The sequence below is a fragment of the Cetorhinus maximus genome, chromosome 17 (genome assembly GCF_964194155.1).
Source record: "Cetorhinus maximus chromosome 17, sCetMax3.hap1.1, whole genome shotgun sequence".
Classification (NCBI taxonomy): Eukaryota; Metazoa; Chordata; class Chondrichthyes; order Lamniformes; family Cetorhinidae; genus Cetorhinus; species Cetorhinus maximus.
In genome coordinates, this window is record NC_135895.1 from 79,852,930 (window position 1) to 79,871,965 (window position 19,036).

Below are 19,036 nucleotides of genomic sequence, written 5' to 3' on the forward strand. Positions count from 1 at the left end.
ACTTTGCCATGAACTATAGTTTCCAGAAGTTTCCCTACCACAGAGATCAAACTGACTGGTCTGTAGTTGCCAGCTTTATCCTTGCATGCTTTTTGAACAAGGATGTAACATTCACAGTTCTCCAGTCCTCTGGCAACTCCCCTGTATCTAAGGAAGACTGGGAGATTATCACTAATGCCTCTGCAATTTCCACTCTCACCCCCCTCAGTACCCTTGGTTGCATCTCACCTGGTCCTGGTAGCTTATCAATTTTAAGTAAAGATAGCCTTTCTAATACCTCCTCCTTTTCAATTGTAAATTCCTCAAGTGTACCAGTTACCTCCTCTCTCACCTTGGCCTGGGTAGCATCCTCTTCCTTTGTAAAGACAGATGCAAAGTGTTTGTTTAATATGTCAGCTACTTCTCCTGCCTCCACATGCAAGTCTCCTCTTTTATCCCTAAACGGCCCTTTCCTTTCTTTTACCACCCTTTTATTATTTACATGCTTATAGAAAACCTTGGGGTTCCCTTTTATGTTCGCTGCTAGCCTCTTTTCATGCTCTCTCCTTACTTTTCTTTTCAGTTTTTTCACTTCCCCTCTGGTCCTTCTATGTTCAGCCTAATTCTCCATTATATTTCCTACCTGACACCTGTCATTCACGTACTCCTTCCTTTTCATCTTCACTTCTACATCTCTCGGTATCCAGGGTATTCTAGATTTATTTGTCCTATCTTTTCCATTCAAGGGAATATACCTTGACATTGCCTGCTATACTATCTCTTCAAAGGTGGTCCATTGTTCAGCCACCGACTTTTCCACCAACATTTGATTCCAACTCACTTGACTCAGATGCATTCTCATTCCATTGAAGTTGACTTTCCCCCAATTACTTATCCCTGCTCTGGGTTATTCCTTGTCCTTCTCTATGGCCAATCTAAACCTTATGATACAATGGTCACTGTCCCCTAAATGCTCTCCCATTGTTATTTGATCCACTTGGGCCAATGCATTCCCCAGAACTAGGTCCAAAATTTCAAGTCCTCTCATTGGACTGGAAACATACTGCTACAGGAAATTATCTTGAACACATTCCAGGAACTCTCGCCCCTCTTGTCCCTTTGCACTATTACTATCCCAGTCTATATTTGGATAATTGAAGACCCCATTATAATTACTATATAATTCTTGCACCTCTCTGTAATTTCTTTGTGAATTTGTTTCTCCACATCCCTCCCACGAGTTGGTGGTCTATATACTATATACCAGTCAATGTTACTGAACCTTTTCATTCCTTACCTCTAGCCAGCAAGATTCTGTCCTTGACCCCTCTGGAACATCCTCGCTCCAGTACTGTAATACCATCCTTATTCAATACTACCACTCTCCACCACCTTTTCTTCCTTTTCTGCCTCTCCTAAACACCTTGTACCCAGCAATATTTAACACCCAGTCCTGCTCTTCTTTGAGCCAGGTCTCAATTATAGCAATAATATCATAATTCCATCTGTCAACCTGTACCAGTAGTTCACCAATCTTATTAATCACACTCCGTGCATTCACATACATGCACATTAGCCCTGTTTTAGGCTTTTTAACACTCCCCCTTGCTCTGACCCCATCTAATGACTGACCATAGCCTACAACAGTTCTGTCAAACTCTCCAAGCATTCTATTTACCTTGACCCTACTCTCTGATATATCCTTATTATCAGTTGGCACTTCAATATTTCCCACTGCCAGTTTTTGTCCACTCCTCTCTGAATTTCCCCTCAGGTTCCTATCGCCCTGCTAATCTAGTTTAAACCCTCCCCAACAGCACTAGCAAACCTCCCTGTGAGGACAGTAGTCCCAGTCCTGTTAAGGTGTAACCAGTCCTTCTTGTACAGGTCCCACCTGCCTCAGAACCAATCCCAATGCCTCAGAAATCTAAAGCCCTCCCTCCTACTCCATTTCTCCAGACACTGTTTAGTCTTCCTATTCTTATACTCACTAGCACGTGGCCCTGGGAGTAATCATGAGATCATTGCTCTTGAGGTCCAGCTTTTCAATTTCTTTCCTAACTCCCTAAAATCCATTTTCAGGACCTCCTGTGTCATTGGTCCCAGTATGGACCACGACCTCTGGCTGTTCATCCCCCTTCAAAAGAATGCCTGCTGCCGCTCTGTAACTTCCTTGACACTGGCACCAGGGAGGCAACATACCACCCTGGAGTCACATCTATGGCCACAGATATGCCTGTTTGCTCCCCGAACTATGGAATCCCTTACTACTATAGCACTTCCACTCTTCCTTCTCCCCTCCTGTGCAGCTGAGCCACTTGTGGTGCCATGAACTTGCCTCTTGCTACAGCCCTCTGAGGAACCACCTCAATCACCAATATCCAAAATGGAAAAGCGGTTACATAGCTAGATAGATCTCAGTAGATTCCTGCACTACCTTCCTGTTTCTCTTAGATACTCTAGTGGTCACCCACTCCCGCTCTGCCTGTGTACTTCTGAGCTGCAGGGTGACCACCTCTCTAGGTGTGCCATCCACATAATCCTCAACCTTGCAGATGCACCACAGTGACTCCAGCTGCTCAAGTTCCACAACCCAGAGCTTAGGTTTCTGCAGCTGTATCAATGTTATCTGTCATGGGGATGGACTGCTATCTGTCTCAGAGAGGGACTGCTCTCTATCTCAGAAATAGACTTCTATCTGTGTCAGATATGGACTGCTATCCAACTTTAAGATGGACTGCTATCTGTCTTGGAGATGGACTGCTATCTGACTGAGAGATGGACTGCTATCTGATTCAGAGATGGACAGCCATCTGTCTCGGAGATGGACTGCTCTCAAACTCGGACATGGACAGCAATCTGACACAGAGGTAGACTGCTATCTAATTCAGATACACTGCTATATGACTCAGAGATGGACTACTATCAAACGGGGACATGGACAGCTATCTGACTCAGAGATGGACTACTATATGTCTCAGAGATGGACTGCTATCTCTCTCATCAATGGACTGCTATCTCTCTCAGAGATGGACAGCTATCTGTCTCATAGACGGACTGCTATCTGTCTCAGAGATGGACTGCTATCTATCTCAGAGATGGACTGCTATCTGTCTAAGAGATTGACCGCTATCTCTCTAAAAAATGGACTGCAATCTGACTCAGAGATGGACTGTGATCTGTCTCGGTGATGGACAGCTATCACTTTAAGAGATGCACTGCTATCTGTCTCAGAGACGGACTGCTATCTGACTCAGTGATAGACTGCTATCCGTCTCAGAGATTGACTGCTATCTGACTCAGTGATGGACTGCTATCTTTTCAGAGATTGACTGCTAACTGTCTCAGTGATGGACTGCTATCTGACGCTGAGATGGACTGCTATCTGACTGAGAGATGGACTGCTATCTGTCTCAGAGATGGACTGCTATCTGTCTCAGAGATTGACTGTTATCTGTTTCAGAGATGGACTGCTATCTGACTGAGAGATGGACTGCTATCTGACTCAGTGATGGACTGCTATCTGTTTCAGAGATGGACTGTTATCTGACGCAGAGATTGGCCGCTATCTGTTTCAGAGATGGACTGCTATCTGTCTCAGAGATTGACTGCTATCTGACACAGAGATTGACTGCTATCTGACTCAGAGATGGACTGCTATCTGTTTCAGAGATTGACTGCTATCTGACACAGAGATTGACTGCTGACACAGAGATTGACTGCTATCTGTCTCAGAGATTGACTGTTATCTGACACAGAGATTGACTGCTATCTGACTCAGAGATGGACTGCTATCTGTTTCAGAGATGGACTGCTATCTGTTTCAGAGATTGACTGCTATCTGACACAGAGATTGACTGCTATCTGACTCAGAGATGGACTGCTATCTGTTTCAGAGATGGACTGCTATCTGTCTCAGAGATTGACTGCTATCTGACTCAGAGATGGACTGCTGTCTGACGCAGAGATGGTCTGCTATCTGACTCAGAGATGGACTGCTATCTGACTCAGAGGTGCACAGCTATCGGACTCAGAGATGGACTGCTGTCTGACGCAGAGATGGTCTGCTATCTGACTAAGTGATGGGCTGCTATCTGATTCAGAACTGGACTGCTATCTGACTGAGCTGGACTGCAGTCTGATGTGGAGATGGACTTCTATCTTACTCAGAGGTCATCTGATATGTGAATCAGAGATGGGCTGCTATCTATCTCAGCGATGGACTGATATCTGAATCGGAGATGGACTGCTATCTATCTCAGTGATGGACTGATATCTGAATCGGAGATGGACTGCTATCTGTCTAAGAGATTGACCGCTATCTCTCTAAAAAATGGACTGCAATCTGACTCAGAGATGGACTGTGATCTGTCTCGGTGATGGACAGCTATCACTTTAAGAGATGCACTGCTATCTGTCTCAGAGACGGACTGCTATCTGACTCAGTGATAGACTGCTATCCGTCTCAGAGATTGACTGCTATCTGACTCAGTGATGGACTGCTATCTTTTCAGAGATTGACTGCTAACTGTCTCAGTGATGGACTGCTATCTGACGCTGAGATGGACTGCTATCTGACTGAGAGATGGACTGCTATCTGTCTCAGAGATGGACTGCTATCTGTCTCAGAGATTGACTGTTATCTGTTTCAGAGATGGACTGCTATCTGACTGAGAGATGGACTGCTATCTGACTCAGTGATGGACTGCTATCTGTTTCAGAGATGGACTGTTATCTGACGCAGAGATTGGCCGCTATCTGTTTCAGAGATGGACTGCTATCTGTCTCAGAGATTGACTGCTATCTGACACAGAGATTGACTGCTATCTGACTCAGAGATGGACTGCTATCTGTTTCAGAGATTGACTGCTATCTGACACAGAGATTGACTGCTGACACAGAGATTGACTGCTATCTGTCTCAGAGATTGACTGTTATCTGACACAGAGATTGACTGCTATCTGACTCAGAGATGGACTGCTATCTGTTTCAGAGATGGACTGCTATCTGTTTCAGAGATTGACTGCTATCTGACACAGAGATTGACTGCTATCTGACTCAGAGATGGACTGCTATCTGTTTCAGAGATGGACTGCTATCTGTCTCAGAGATTGACTGCTATCTGACTCAGAGATGGACTGCTGTCTGACGCAGAGATGGTCTGCTATCTGACTCAGAGATGGACTGCTATCTGACTCAGAGGTGCACAGCTATCGGACTCTCAGAGATGGACTGCTGTCTGACGCAGAGATGGTCTGCTATCTGACTAAGTGATGGGCTGCTATCTGATTCAGAACTGGACTGCTATCTGACTGAGCTGGACTGCAGTCTGATGTGGAGATGGACTTCTATCTTACTCAGAGGTCATCTGATATGTGAATCAGAGATGGGCTGCTATCTATCTCAGCGATGGACTGATATCTGAATCGGAGATGGACTGCTATCTATCTCAGTGATGGACTGATATCTGAATCGGAGATGGACTGCTATCTATCTCAGTGATGGACTGATATCTGAATTGGTAATGGACTGCTATCTGTCTCAGTGATGGACTGATATCTGAATCGGAGATGGACTGCACTGAAGATAGAAGGCAAGATTATGATTGCTCATTTTTACCCTTTGAAGCATCGGCTCTGTAGTGCCCGGATGGTGGATTTGAGGAGGATGCACAAATCATACAAACTGCTGGAAGTGGGAGGTGACTGAGGAGAGAAAGAACGCATCTGCCCACATAGAAAGTCATATCTGTTTTCTGCATTGACAGGGGCATGGATTCAGCTCTCCGGAGTCCAGGGTCTAAAATGCAGAGGTTTCCCGGTTGCTCAGTCTTTAGTGATTGTACAAGGGAACTTTCAGCACCTACTGAGAGCAATGACACAACCTGCATTGTGAGGTTCTGATGCATGGGATTCAATCCCTACGTGTAGAAGTTGGCCACTCTAGGACCAGCTGCCGGAGACCAGGCCATGAATGAGCCTGTGGTTCCATATCTCTCAGGAATGCTCATACTATTGCTATGACAGAGCCTGGGTCAACAATCCCCACCTCCTTAGACGTTTCAAGAGTTCTCTGGATAGAGGCTTCAGTCAGCTCAATATTACACCTCATTTTGCCCTTCTGCGGCTTAGTGGGTGTATTGAGTCAGGGCCCAGTAACGGGAGACAGAGAATGTCAACTGATAATGTTGCTGACTATCCGAATGACCTCTGTCCCTTTCTAACCAATTCCCTCTGCCCCAATCCATCTAATGCTTATACAGATACCAGAGAGAGTACAGGGCTTGGTTGCCCTTGAAGCTTCCATAACCTGAAGCTAGCTGACCGAGGTTTGAGCTCACAGATGTTGATGATTGCCACTGCAGTTACCCACCCCTCATGCCCCAGCATCTGGAAGGCTGTCCTGAAAGCACCAGGTTGGGAAGTTGAACACGATAGTCAGTCACCAGAAGTAAACCATTGGATCACCACCGTTAGCAACAGCACAGGCTGGGAACATTTTGGTGGCCCTTTGTTAGCACTGTGTCCACGGAGGGTTCCTGCAATGGCATTCAGAAAAGGGAACCTGCAGTGAGAGGAAGGGTCTGGATACCTGTTGTGGAGCAGTCATCAATGGTGTTAAAAGCATCTACTTCAGGAGAATGATGAAAAACCTTGTGAAAACTCTTTATACAAGAGGGTAAGTTATCAGTATGCAACGACTGAATGCATCAATAACAATTTGCATTTATTAAGCATCTTAATAGAATTAAAACATCCCCAAAGTGCTTCACAGGAGGGCAGTCATATAAAAATTGACACCAAGCTACATAAGGAGATATTAGGACAGGTGATCAAAGAGCTACGTTTGAAGGAGTGTGTTAAAGGATGAAAGTGAGGTTGAGAGATAGAGAGCTTTAGGGAGGGAATTCCAGAGCTGAGGGCCTAGGCAGCTGATGGTACAGCCACCAAAGAATATAAGAAATAGGATTAGGAGTAGGCCGTTCGGCACCTCAAGTCTGTTCTGCCATTCAATAAGATCATGGCTGATCTGATGTGGCCTTACTGCCTCCACATTACTGCCTGTCCCCCATAACCCTGGTCAATCAAAAACCTGTCTAACTCACTCTTAAATATATTCAATGACCCAACCTCCACTGCTCGCTGAGGGAGAGAATTCCAAACACGAACAACCCTCTGAGAGAAGAAATTCTTCCTCATCTCCATCTTAAACAGGAGGCCCCTTATTTCCCTCGAAAATTGGGGATGTACCAAAGACCACAATTGGATGAAGCAGTTGCCAGAGGGTTATAGGGCTGGGGAGATTACCAGAGAGAAGAAGAGGTTGGGTCATGGAGGGATGTGAACACAAGGCTGAGAATTTTAAGTTCAGGGCAGCGTTGGACAGGAAGCCCATGCTGGTCAGCAAGTGCGGAGGTGGTGGGACTTACTGTGAACTATAGGATACAGACAGCAGAGTTTATGAAGAGTTAAGCATGGGAGGTTAGCCAGGAGAGCATTGGAATAGTTGAGTCTGGAGGTGGCAATAACATAGAGGAGTCTTTCAGCAGCAGATATGCTGAGGGAAAGGCGGAGACAGATGATGTTCCAAGGTGGAATTAGGAGTAAGATGCTGAGGTTACAAACAAACTAGCTCAGCCCCCTAAGGCAGTGGCCAGGGTGGTGTTGGAATCCATGGCCAGCAAACAGAGTTTGTGCAGGGACCAAAGACAATGGCATTGGTCTTCTTAACGCACCGGATCTGGATGGATGGCCCTGGAGCTCAGTGTCTGATGTGTTTAGATGGTAAATATTCTTGAGGGTCTCATAGCGACATGTATGCAGTATGCAGCCTGTCCCAGTCGGAGGATTTAACTGGGCTAGAGCTCAGCTTTCATGCTAAGGGATTGAGAGGGGAGATGGTGGTGTAGTGGTAATGTCGCTGCACTAGTAATCTAGAGGTCCTGGCTAATGCTCTGGGGACATGGGTTCAAACCCTGCCATGGCAACTGGTTGAATTTGAGTTCAAATAATAAATGTGGAATATAAAGCTAGTCTCAGTAATGGTGACCATGAAACTATCATTGATTCACCTGGTTCACTATCTGCATCTTTAACCAGTCTGGCCTGGCCTACATATGGCTCCAGACCCACAGCAATGTGGTTGACTCAGAACTGTCCCCTGAAATGGCTGAGTAAGTCACTCAGTTCAAGGGCAATTAAGGGTGAGCAACAAGTGCTGGCCTTGGGGGCAATGTCCCATGAAAGAATAAGGGGGAAAAAATCATGATGTGATTCTTCCTGTGATATACTTATTGATGGCTCTCATTGAAGGTTGCACAAGTAGCTGTGTACAGACAATGCACATGTGTCAGGAGGCAAAGCTCCAATTGTGTTCCAGGGTCATGACAATGGAGGAATGCAGTGCATGCATCATGGGAGGGCTAGCAGGCCAGACTTTTGAGCTGATGGTCGCACATTATCTGCACTGATGGAGTCAAAGCCTCTTACTATTCATGGAGGCTGCAGTTTTACAGACAGGAGCATGCAGATTCATGATGTCCATGGAGGAATAATGAAGATGTCTGTGCAGATAACGCAGCAGTGGCCTGTGTTATCCAGGTCTGGACTGCAGCTTGACTAAAATTGATTATGTCCACTGTGGCAGTCCAGAAGGAGCAAGAGGCAACATCAACAGGGCCCCAGTATCAGGGCAAAGTCACAGCAATCTCTCAGTTTCTCCCTCATTCTCTATGTCTCTCTATGTGGTACTGTATCTCTCCTTTTTCAATGTACATCAGTCTAGCTTAGCTTCTTTATATATGAGTAATGTATGTGTCAACTCTCACTATGGTACAGTATTTGTATCTTTCCAGTGTATGTATCTCTAACTGTAAGTGGCCTATCTGCACCTCAGTTCCTATGAGGTGCCTTCCTATCTCCCCTTCTATCTCTTTCTCTCCATCACATGTAACTCACAATCGACAGAAAGTTTCAGAAATTTTGCATGTAGGCAGATTGGCTCAAACTGCACTCAGAATGGATGAGATGGGAGACTAATGTGAGTAAAGTTTGGTAGGACCCACTCAGTACTTTGTCACACCTCTGGGGAAGACATCACACAGATAATGTGTGACGTGAAGCACAGTAATTGCTGTGGCTCCAGTAAACACTGCGGCAACTATTGTGCTCTCAACTATATCCCACATTCGGCAAAGTGATGAACGAGAAGTTGATGCCTTTTTTGGTTGACCAGCATTTAGTGACAGGACACACAATGACTGACTGTATGTGTGACTGAGGTCCTGAATGGCTTTGAATGATCGTGTGAGATGGTGGTGGGATCTCCATGAGTTTGTAGGCCTCTGTCATTCACTGAAAGTTTGGATTACAACATTTCCCCCAGTTTTGTCCTTCATATTTAATGTGAATTTTTCATGACGAAATATGTTTGCAATGAATACCTCTGCATCTTTTGTTAATTTTCTCCCCTCCTCTCTCTCTCTCTGAAGGTACGGAATCATGCTACAGATCCATGGGAGCCAGCAGCCCTCCAGCACCGCGACCTACTGGCCGGTCTTTGTGTACGAGCTTAGACAGTGAGTGTTGGAGGGCTGTTTTACTGTGGGGGCGGGTGGGGGACATTGCAACTGCGCTGCAAGAAGCCCTAGCCATTGCACCATTGCTAAGCTTCGGAGCTATTTTATTGGTTTGCCTTGTTTAGAGATGTGTCGATGTATGTAAGTCAAATCAAATGCTATCGGCTGAATTCAACTGTGCTCAAGTGAAGTTTACTAAGGACTTAGCAGAGCCTAGAAAAGAACATTCAGCTCACTTCATCACACCCCATATACACAGTACTGTATCATAGACTCTACCCACCCATTTAATCCCCTTCCATACCCCATGTACACTCTACCCTATCATAGACTCTACCCACCCATTTAATCTCCTTCCACACCCCATGTACACTCTACCCTATCATAGACTCTACCACCCATTTAATCCCCTTCCACACCCCATGAACACTCTACCCTATCATAGACTCTACATATTCATTTAATCTCCTTCCACACCCCATGTACACTCTGCCCTATCATAGACTCTACCCACTCATTTAACCCCCTTCCACACCCCATGTACAAGGCACGAGTCAGGAATGTGATGGAGTACTCTCCACTTGCCTGGATGAGTGCAGCTCCAACAACACTCAAGAAGCTCAACACCAAAGCAGCCTGCTTGATTGGCACCCCAGCCACTACCTGAAACATTCACTCCCTCCACCACTGGTGCACAGTAGCGCCAGTGTATACCATCTACAAGATGCACTGCACAAATTCACCAAGACTCCTTAGACAGCACCTTCCAAACCCCCTTCCTCTACCACGTAGAAGGACAGGGCAGCAGATAGATGGGAACACCAACACCTGCAAGTTCCCCTCCAAATCACTCACCATCCTGACTTGGAAATATATCGCCGTTCCTTCACTGTCACTGGGTCAAAACCCTGGAACTCCCTCCCTAACAGCACTGTGGGTGTACCTACACCACATGGACTGCAGCTGTTCAAGAAGGCAGCTCACCACCACCTTCTCAAGGGCGATTAGGGATGGGCAATAAATATATTCTATCACATTCCTGACTTGTGCCTTTCAGATGGTGAACAGGCTTTGGGGAATCAGAAGGTGAGTTACTCGTCGCAGGATTCCTAGCCTCCGACCTGCTCTTGTAGCCACAGTATTTATATGGCTGGTCCAGTTCAGTTTCTGGTCAATGGTAACCCCCCCAGGATGTTGACAGTGGGGGAAATCAGTGACGGTAATGCCACTGAATGTCATGGGGAGATGGTTAAATTCTCTCTTGTTGGAGATGGTCATTGCCTGACACTTGTGTGGTGCGCATGTTACTTGCCAATTATCAGCCAAAGCCTGGATATTGTCCAGGTGTTGCTGCATTTGAACATGGACTGCTTCAGTATCTGAGGAGTCAAGAATGGTGCTGAACATTGTGCAATCATCAGTGAACATCCCCACTTCTGACCTTATGATGGAGGGAAGGTCATTGATGAAGCAGCTGAAGATGGTTGGGCCGAGGACACTACCCTGAGGAGCTCCTGCAGTGATGTCCTGGGACTGACTGACCCACTGGGAAATGTTGGTATTCAGTGAGTCCTTGTGCATGGCTCACAGAAAATTAACATGTCGGTACAAGAGGCAATTCAGAAAACAAATGGCATATTATCCTTCATTACAAAGGTGCTGTAGTAAAGGAGCGAAGAACTCTCACTACAATTATACAGGTAAAATGACACCTGGAGAATTGTGTACAGTTTTGACCTCCTTACATAAGGAAGGATATACCGGCCCTAGACAGAGTGCAGCAAAGGTTCAGTACACTGATTCCTGAGAAGGAGGGATTATCCTATAAAGAGAGATTGAGGAGGCTAGGCCTATATTCCCTAGAATTTGGAAGAATGAGAGGCGACCTCATTGGAGTAGATGAAATTATTAAGGGGCTTAACAGGGTAGATGCTGAGAGGATGTTTCCCCTGACTGGGGAGTCTAGAATATGGGGCCTCAGTCTCAGGATAAGGAGTTGGCCATTTAGGGTGGAGCTGAAAGGGTAATCCTCTCAGAGGCTGTGAATCTTTGATATTCTCTATCCCAGACAACTACAGATGCTCATGTGTTGCGAATATCCCAGGAAAAGGTTGCCATGTTTTTGGACACTAAGAGAAGTAAAGGATGCTGGGGTGGCATAGGAAGGCAGAGTTGAGGTCTGCCCTGCTCGAATTGAAGGGTGGAGCAGGCTCACAGTCCCGATTCCTCATGTCCTTATGTGAGGCAGCTAATGGCCTGAGAGAGAGAGAGTGAACAGCTCCAGTCTGCTCACACATGGACTGCCCTTTATATTTTGCAGGCTCTGCTTCATATAACATGACAAGCAGCGGAGATCTGTATATGAGCATGCAGGCGCTGAATGGAGATTCGTACCAGGCAGCCCAGGTCGGAGCTAATGTGCAGTTACAGGTAGGACACTGTAGAAACTGCAATGAAATGAACGTGTTGAAATATTTTGGAACTGTCATCATTAATGGGAAGTTTGGGTAAGACAGGCAGGGGCAGAAATGGGGTGAAAACACAATTAAGCTCAAGGGTCCTGTTCCCGACCAATGATTCCACATTAGGGTCAGATAAGACTGGACTGCAATGCACCTCAAGGTGGAATAGCCCACTAGTCCTCACATGTGGGCCACATTTCACACAGAGTGGTCAGCACCCAAGGGAACCCATAGGCAGTGTTGTCCCAGTCCCCTGCAGGCAGAAGGAAGGAGGAAGATGGGAAGTTAGATGGGTTACATTACAAAAGAGGTTTGGTTCAACACATTCACAGCTTTTCCCTGCAGCTTTTGTAAAATTAATTAATGGGATGTGGACATCACTGACTAGATTAACCCTCACTAATTGCCCTTGAGAAGGTGGTGGAAAGCTGCCTTCTTGAACTGCTGCAGTCCATGTGGTGTAGGTACACCCACAGTGCTGTAAGGGAGGGAGATCCAGGATTTTGACCCAGCGAAGTGAAGGAACGGCGATATATTTCCTAGTCAGGATGGTGTGTGTCTTGGATAGGAACCTCCAGATGGTGGTATTCCCATGTATCTGCTGCCCTTGTCCTTCTAGATGGTAGTGGTCGTGGGTTTGGAAGGTACTGTCTAAGGAGCCTTGGTGAATTCCTGCAGTGCATCCTGTAGATGGTACACACTGTTGCTATTGTGCATCAGTGGTGAAGGGAGTGAGTGTTTGTGGATGTGGTGCCAATCAAGCGGGCTGCTTTGTCCTGGATGGTGTCAAGCTTCTTGAATATTGTTGGAGCTGCACTCATCCAGGCAAGTGGGGAGTATTCCATCACACTCCTGACTCGTGCCTTGTAGATGGTGGGCAGGCTTTGGGGAGTCAGCATGTGAGTTACTCATCGCAGGATTCCGAGCCTCTGACCTGCTCTTGCAGCCACAGTATTTATATGGCTAGTCCAGTTCAGTTTCTGATTAATGGTAACCCCCAGGATGTTGACAGTGGGGGAAATCAGCGATGGTAACGCCATTGAATATCAAGGGGAGATGGTTAGATTCTCTCTTGTTGGAGATGGTCATTGCCTGGCACTTGTGTGGTGCGAATGTTATTTGCCACTTGTCAGCCTGAGCCTGGATATTGTCCAGGTCTTGTTGCATTTGGACATGGACTGCTTTAGTATCTGAGGAGTCGTGAATGGTGCTGAACATTGTGCAATCATCAGTGAACATCCCCACTTCTGACCTTATGCTGAAAGGAAGGTCATTGATGAAGCAGCTGAAGATGGTTGGGCCGAGGACACTATCCTGAGGAACTCCTGCATGTCCTGGAGCCGAGATGATTGACCTCCAACAACCACAACCATCTTCCTTTGTGTCAGGTATGTGCTAGTTTCGAGGAATCTTCCACTGAATCATCCCAGCGAATCACCAGCAGCCTTCTAGAATTGTAAATCTCAAGCTCTGTCTCGGAGCTCTTTCAACTGGTTTCCTTTTAAGCCTGTAACTCAAACAATGGCTAAACAACTCAGGCAACCATCAGATTGGATGCTGCACATCGAGCACGGCCAGAAGGTTGACTGACAACAATGATAACGACTACTTGCATTTATAAAGCACCTTTAGGGTGGTAAAATGTCCCAAGGAGTGTTTTAAGTGTTATCACACAGTGTTTCACACGAAGATACTTCAGGTGGTATTCAGGTAGAACATGTGAAGGAGGATCTTAAAGGAGGAGAGACAAAGAGAGGTGGAGAGCTTTACAGGGGGGATTCCAGAGCTCAGGACCACATCAGCTGAAGGCACGGTGACCAATGGTGGAGTAATTAAAATCGGGGATGAGCAAGAGGACCGAATTAGAGGAGGGAAGAGAAAGGGACGTGCAGGATCACAGAGGGAATTGAATACAAAAGTGAGACAGGGAGTGTGATACAGGCTGGAATCCAATCGAGGGGTTTAGGTGGTTTATATATCGAATAACAGACACCCGGGAGTGAGTTACAGGCTGGAATCTAATCGAGGGGTTTAGGTGGTTTATATATAGAATAACAGATACCCAGGAGTGAGTTACAGACTGGAATCTAATCGAGGGGTTTGGGTGGTTTATATATAGAATAACAGATACCCGGGAGTGAGTTACAGACTGGAATCTAATCGAGGGGTGTGGGTGGTTTATATATAGAATAACAGATACCCGGGAGTGAGTTACAGACTAGAATCTAATCGAGGGGTTCGGGTGGTTTATATATAGAATAACAGATACCCGGGAGTGAGTTACAGACTGGAATCTAATCGAGGGGTTTGGGTGGTTTATATATAGAATAACAGATACTGGGGAGTGAGTTACAGACTTGAATCTTATTAAAAATAAAGAATTTTACACCCGCTGGACAAGCAGGAACTTTTGCCCCAGGACACTGCTCCGAGCAAAGATTACAGGTGTAAAATCAGTGCAGCATTAGACAAAAAGTGCTGTAATTTTCTTGTTTAAGTATTGTTTTATAGGCTTTAGGGCTTTGGGTGGTTTATATATAGAATAACAGATTCCTGGGAGTGAGTCACTGGCTGGAATCTGTGGCTGCTCTCCTTAAAGAAGAGAATGTTCAGATGAGATTGGATAGAAGTGTTTAAAATCTTGAGGGGCCTGGACAGAGTAGAAACGAGAGAGAAACTGTTCCCACAGTCAGATGGGTCGAGAACGAGAGGGCATCGATTTAACGTGAATTATGTAAGAAGGAAAGGCAACAGGAGGAAAATCATTTTTCACGTAGCGAGTGGCTAGGATCTGGAATGTGCTGGTGGGGGGCAGGTTCAGTCTCAAAAGGGAATTGTATGAGCACCTGAAGAGAAAAGAATTGCAGGGTTATGAGGAAAGGGCAGGGGAGTGGGTCTAGCTGATTTTCTCTTATAGAGAACTGGCATGAACATGATGGGTCGAATGGCCTCCTACTGTGTAGTAACTATTCAAAGCTTCTGTGTTCAGGTGAATGTGTTTCACATGTTGTCAATGTTATCATGAGGGGCTGTCACACTTAACGCAGCCAGTTCTGGGAGGCTTATCATGTGACCTGACACCTCCAATCATCCCCCTGTTTAAATAGACATGTTTCCCCATATCCAGTGTTTTTATAACCTATAAAATAATACTTAAACAAGAAAATTACAGCACCTTTTGTCTAGTGCTGCACTGATTTTACACCTGTAATCTTTGCTCGGAGCAGTGTCCAGGGGCAGAATTTCCTGCTTGTCCAGCGGGTGTAAAATTCTTTATTTTTAATTTTTTATATCTTCAGCTCCCTGAGGCAGCTCTGTACCTCAGGGAGCTTTTCCTGCGTGCACCCGCGCGCATGCGCAAAGTTCACACTCACCCTGGTCCCACCTCCCCACACACTCACAGGCAGTGCTGCAGCACACGTTTCACGCTGGGTGGGCCTAAATTAGCCCGCCAGCATGAAATTGCAGTCGGGCCCCGATTGCGGGCAGTGGTTGGCTTCCTGACCGCTCACGCCCGCCCCTGCCAAGCCTGCCTAACGCGGGCAAAATCTTGGCCCTTGTCTTTGACTTTGTTCATGTCCTTTTGCTGTTTCTACATGAGTGAATCTTTGTGCCAATGGTTGATCTTTGAAATGGCTTCCTCCTAAACTCCTGCTTTTAGGAGGAAAAGAAGACATCATAGAATGACATAACCCCAGAAGGAGACCATTTGGCCCATCGTGCCTGTGCCAGCTCTTTGGTAGAGCTCACCAGTTAGTCCCATGTCCTAGGCTCTTTCTCCATATCCTTCCAAATGTTCCCTTTTCAACTCATTTATCAGTTCTCTTTAGAACATTCCTATTGAACCTGATTCCAGCACTCTTTCAGGCCATGCATTCCAGATCAGAACACCTCACTGCCTGAAAAAGATTCTCCTCATCTGCCCCCCACCGCTAGTCCTTTCCCTTAGATCTGTGTCCTCTGGTTATTGTGTAACCAACACTGAAAACGTTCCCCCTAATTTACTTCATGGAAATCCTTCAGGATTTTAAATACAGTGGGGATCAGCCAAGCACCACAAGGCTGCAGAGATGTTATGTACCCACGTGGCGGGACCCCATCTACTGGCATGGTCGCACGTACCCCAGTTTGGCAGAGTAGCTGTGCCCGCAATGGCCCTGATTCACCTGGGAAGCTGTGAGCCTGGTGTTGTGCCCCTGCTTTGAGGTGACTCCTCCTCAGGCCCCCCTGGCTTCCCTCGCCAGAGGGAACGGTGGCAGGGACATGGGGGAGTCTCTTGGGACTGAGGCTGCCTCATCCCCCTGCCCCATGTGCATGCTGCCCTGGTCTGAATGCGCCCAGTGTATTTATGTATCTATAGGATTTCTTTATCAGTCACGAGTGTCGCACACACTCTCTCCGGCCCAGGGTAATTTTGTTAAAGGCAAAATACTGCGGATGCTGGAAGTCTGAAACAAAAACAAAATTTGCTGGAAAAACTCAGCAGGTCCGACAGCATCCGTGGGGAGAAAGACAGACTCAACATTTCGAGTCCGTATGACCCTTCTACAGAGCTGAAGAACTCTGTTTCTCTCTCTCTGCACAGATGCTATCAGACCTGCTGAGCTTGTCCAGCATTTTTTGTTTTTGTTTCAGGGTAATTTTGTTGTTGGGCTTCCCTTAACTTTTGCTGTTTTTGTTCTCCATCAACGACCCCCACCCACCCCCCACCCCCAACCCCACGCCTGGCCACCCCACCATACCACCACTGCTGCCACTACTAGGTGTGGGGCAGTCACACGTGCATCTCGCACCCCATGTGTCTCCGTCTGTGCCAGGCACTGTCACAACATAAGCCCACCGACAGACGCACCCCTCAAGCAGAGCAATCAAAACAGTCCAGACAGACACAAACTGACTGTTATTATAGATTCCTTGAGGATTGGCAACTCTACTGAGCCATGCCTGACCTTTCACCTCACAGCGACCTTGTGACTGGAATCATCGCTTGCCGTCTTATCTTCACCGATTTTCCCTGGCATCACCCCACCCCCGCCCTCCTCGTTGCCAGGGTAACCGTGCCAAGGGCTTCGGCAGCTTTCCTGTTCCACTCCTGCCTCCACTATGTGCCTGGGCATCTTACCCAGCCTCATACTGGGCCACTGAAGCTAAACTCGCCCCAGCGCCAGACGCAGTTTCCTGGAAAGATCACAGAACGTGCCGGATCATTGGCCCAGGCCGCATCCGTGGAGTGAGAAATGAGGAGATTGAGGTCTTGGCTACAGGGCCATTCATCAGAATGGGTGAAAAGAATTTAACATGGGACACAGCAAGAAACCTTAGGACCAGGAGGAGGCCATTCAGCCCCTCGGGCCTGCTCAGCCATTCAGTTAGATCATAGCTGATTTCAACTCCATATACCTGCCTTTGATCCATATCCCTCGATACCCTGATCGCACAAAAATCTATCAATCTCAGGTCTCAAAAGCATCAACTGACCCTCAGATCCCAGGGTTTCAGATTCCCACTACCTGGTGATGGTATGAAGAAATGCTTCCTGACATTACCCCTGAGCTACCTAGCTTTCATTTCCAGATGATGTCTCTGCATTCTTGACTTCCCCACCAGAGAAATCCTTTTCAGGTTTTAGACGCCTCAACTAGGTCACGCCTCAGCCTCCTATACTCATGGCAATACAAGCCAAGTCTATGTTTCCTGTCCTCATAACTTAACCCTTTTCGGCCCGGTACCAGCCTGGTGAATCTGCACTGCTCGCCCTCCATGGCCAATATGTGGCCCTGAGGCACAGGGCCCAGAAGTGAATGCAGTGCTCGAATAAGCTCAACCACACTTTTATATCTTGAGTCTATGAGTTCACTAGTCGAGTAAACTCGAATTGCACGCCTTCATATACACTTGTTAGTTATTGCTCGCTATCAATAATGGAGACAGACCAACATAAGAACAAACTGTAATTGTTTATTGCAACAGAAGTCAGAGCACTAAATGCTTGTGTGCTCCCACAACCACCTCCAGCTCTAGACTTAAAGTTAACCAGGAGCCCCGCTGTACAGTGACTGGTCAGTACTGTCACATGGTTAGTCCACTTGCATTCTCTTAAAGGTGTGGTATTCCATTTTACCACATGCGGGCACACCCACACACACACACACACACACACCCACAAATACACACACACGCATGCACATGCAGACGCACACACGTATACACACACACATGCACATGCATATACGCACACATACGCATGCACACACACACATGCAAACACATGTACACACGCGTCTACATGTATGCACATACACACGTGCACACACACATACGCACTTACAGACACACGCACACGCACATACATATACACACATGCACACCCATACATACATACAAGCACGCACACACATGCACACACGCACACATACATGCACACACACACACATATACACACACACACACACACACACACAATCACACACACACACGAGCGCATGCACATGCCACACAAGTACACACACATACACACACACACATATGCACATATATGCACACACATACACACACGTACATATACACAAATACACATACACGTACTCACTCACACACATACATACACACACACACAGACATAAACACACATATAACACTCACAGACACACGTACATGACATGCACATACACACACTATACAGGTACACACACATGCGCGCGCACACACACACTTGGACACACACCTACACACACACACACTCACACATTCACATGCACGCACACACACATGCATTCACACATGTGCACATGCACACACCACACGCAGACATGCACACAGACACGTATGCACACACATACACACGCGTGCACACACACACATACACAGACACACACACATGCACTCCCAGACACAAACACATACAAACCCACACACATGCACATATACATACACTCACACGTACACACACGCACACGGACAAACACATACACACACTCACACATACACACATGTGCACACACACACATTCACACACGTG

General features: G+C 46.6%; 1 protein-coding gene across 1 annotated transcript in view; it reads left to right on the forward strand.

Moving 5' to 3' along the window:
• LOC144692533 (pre-B-cell leukemia transcription factor 1-like) overlaps nt 1-19,036 on the forward strand; it is a 724,336-nt gene that overhangs the window by 680,292 nt on the left and 25,008 nt on the right. The window contains exons 7-8 of the mRNA XM_078561505.1: nt 9,470-9,556; nt 11,877-11,986. Of these exons, the coding sequence (XP_078417631.1) occupies nt 9,470-9,556; nt 11,877-11,986 (197 nt within the window). The remainder of the gene's footprint in view (nt 1-9,469; nt 9,557-11,876; nt 11,987-19,036) is intronic.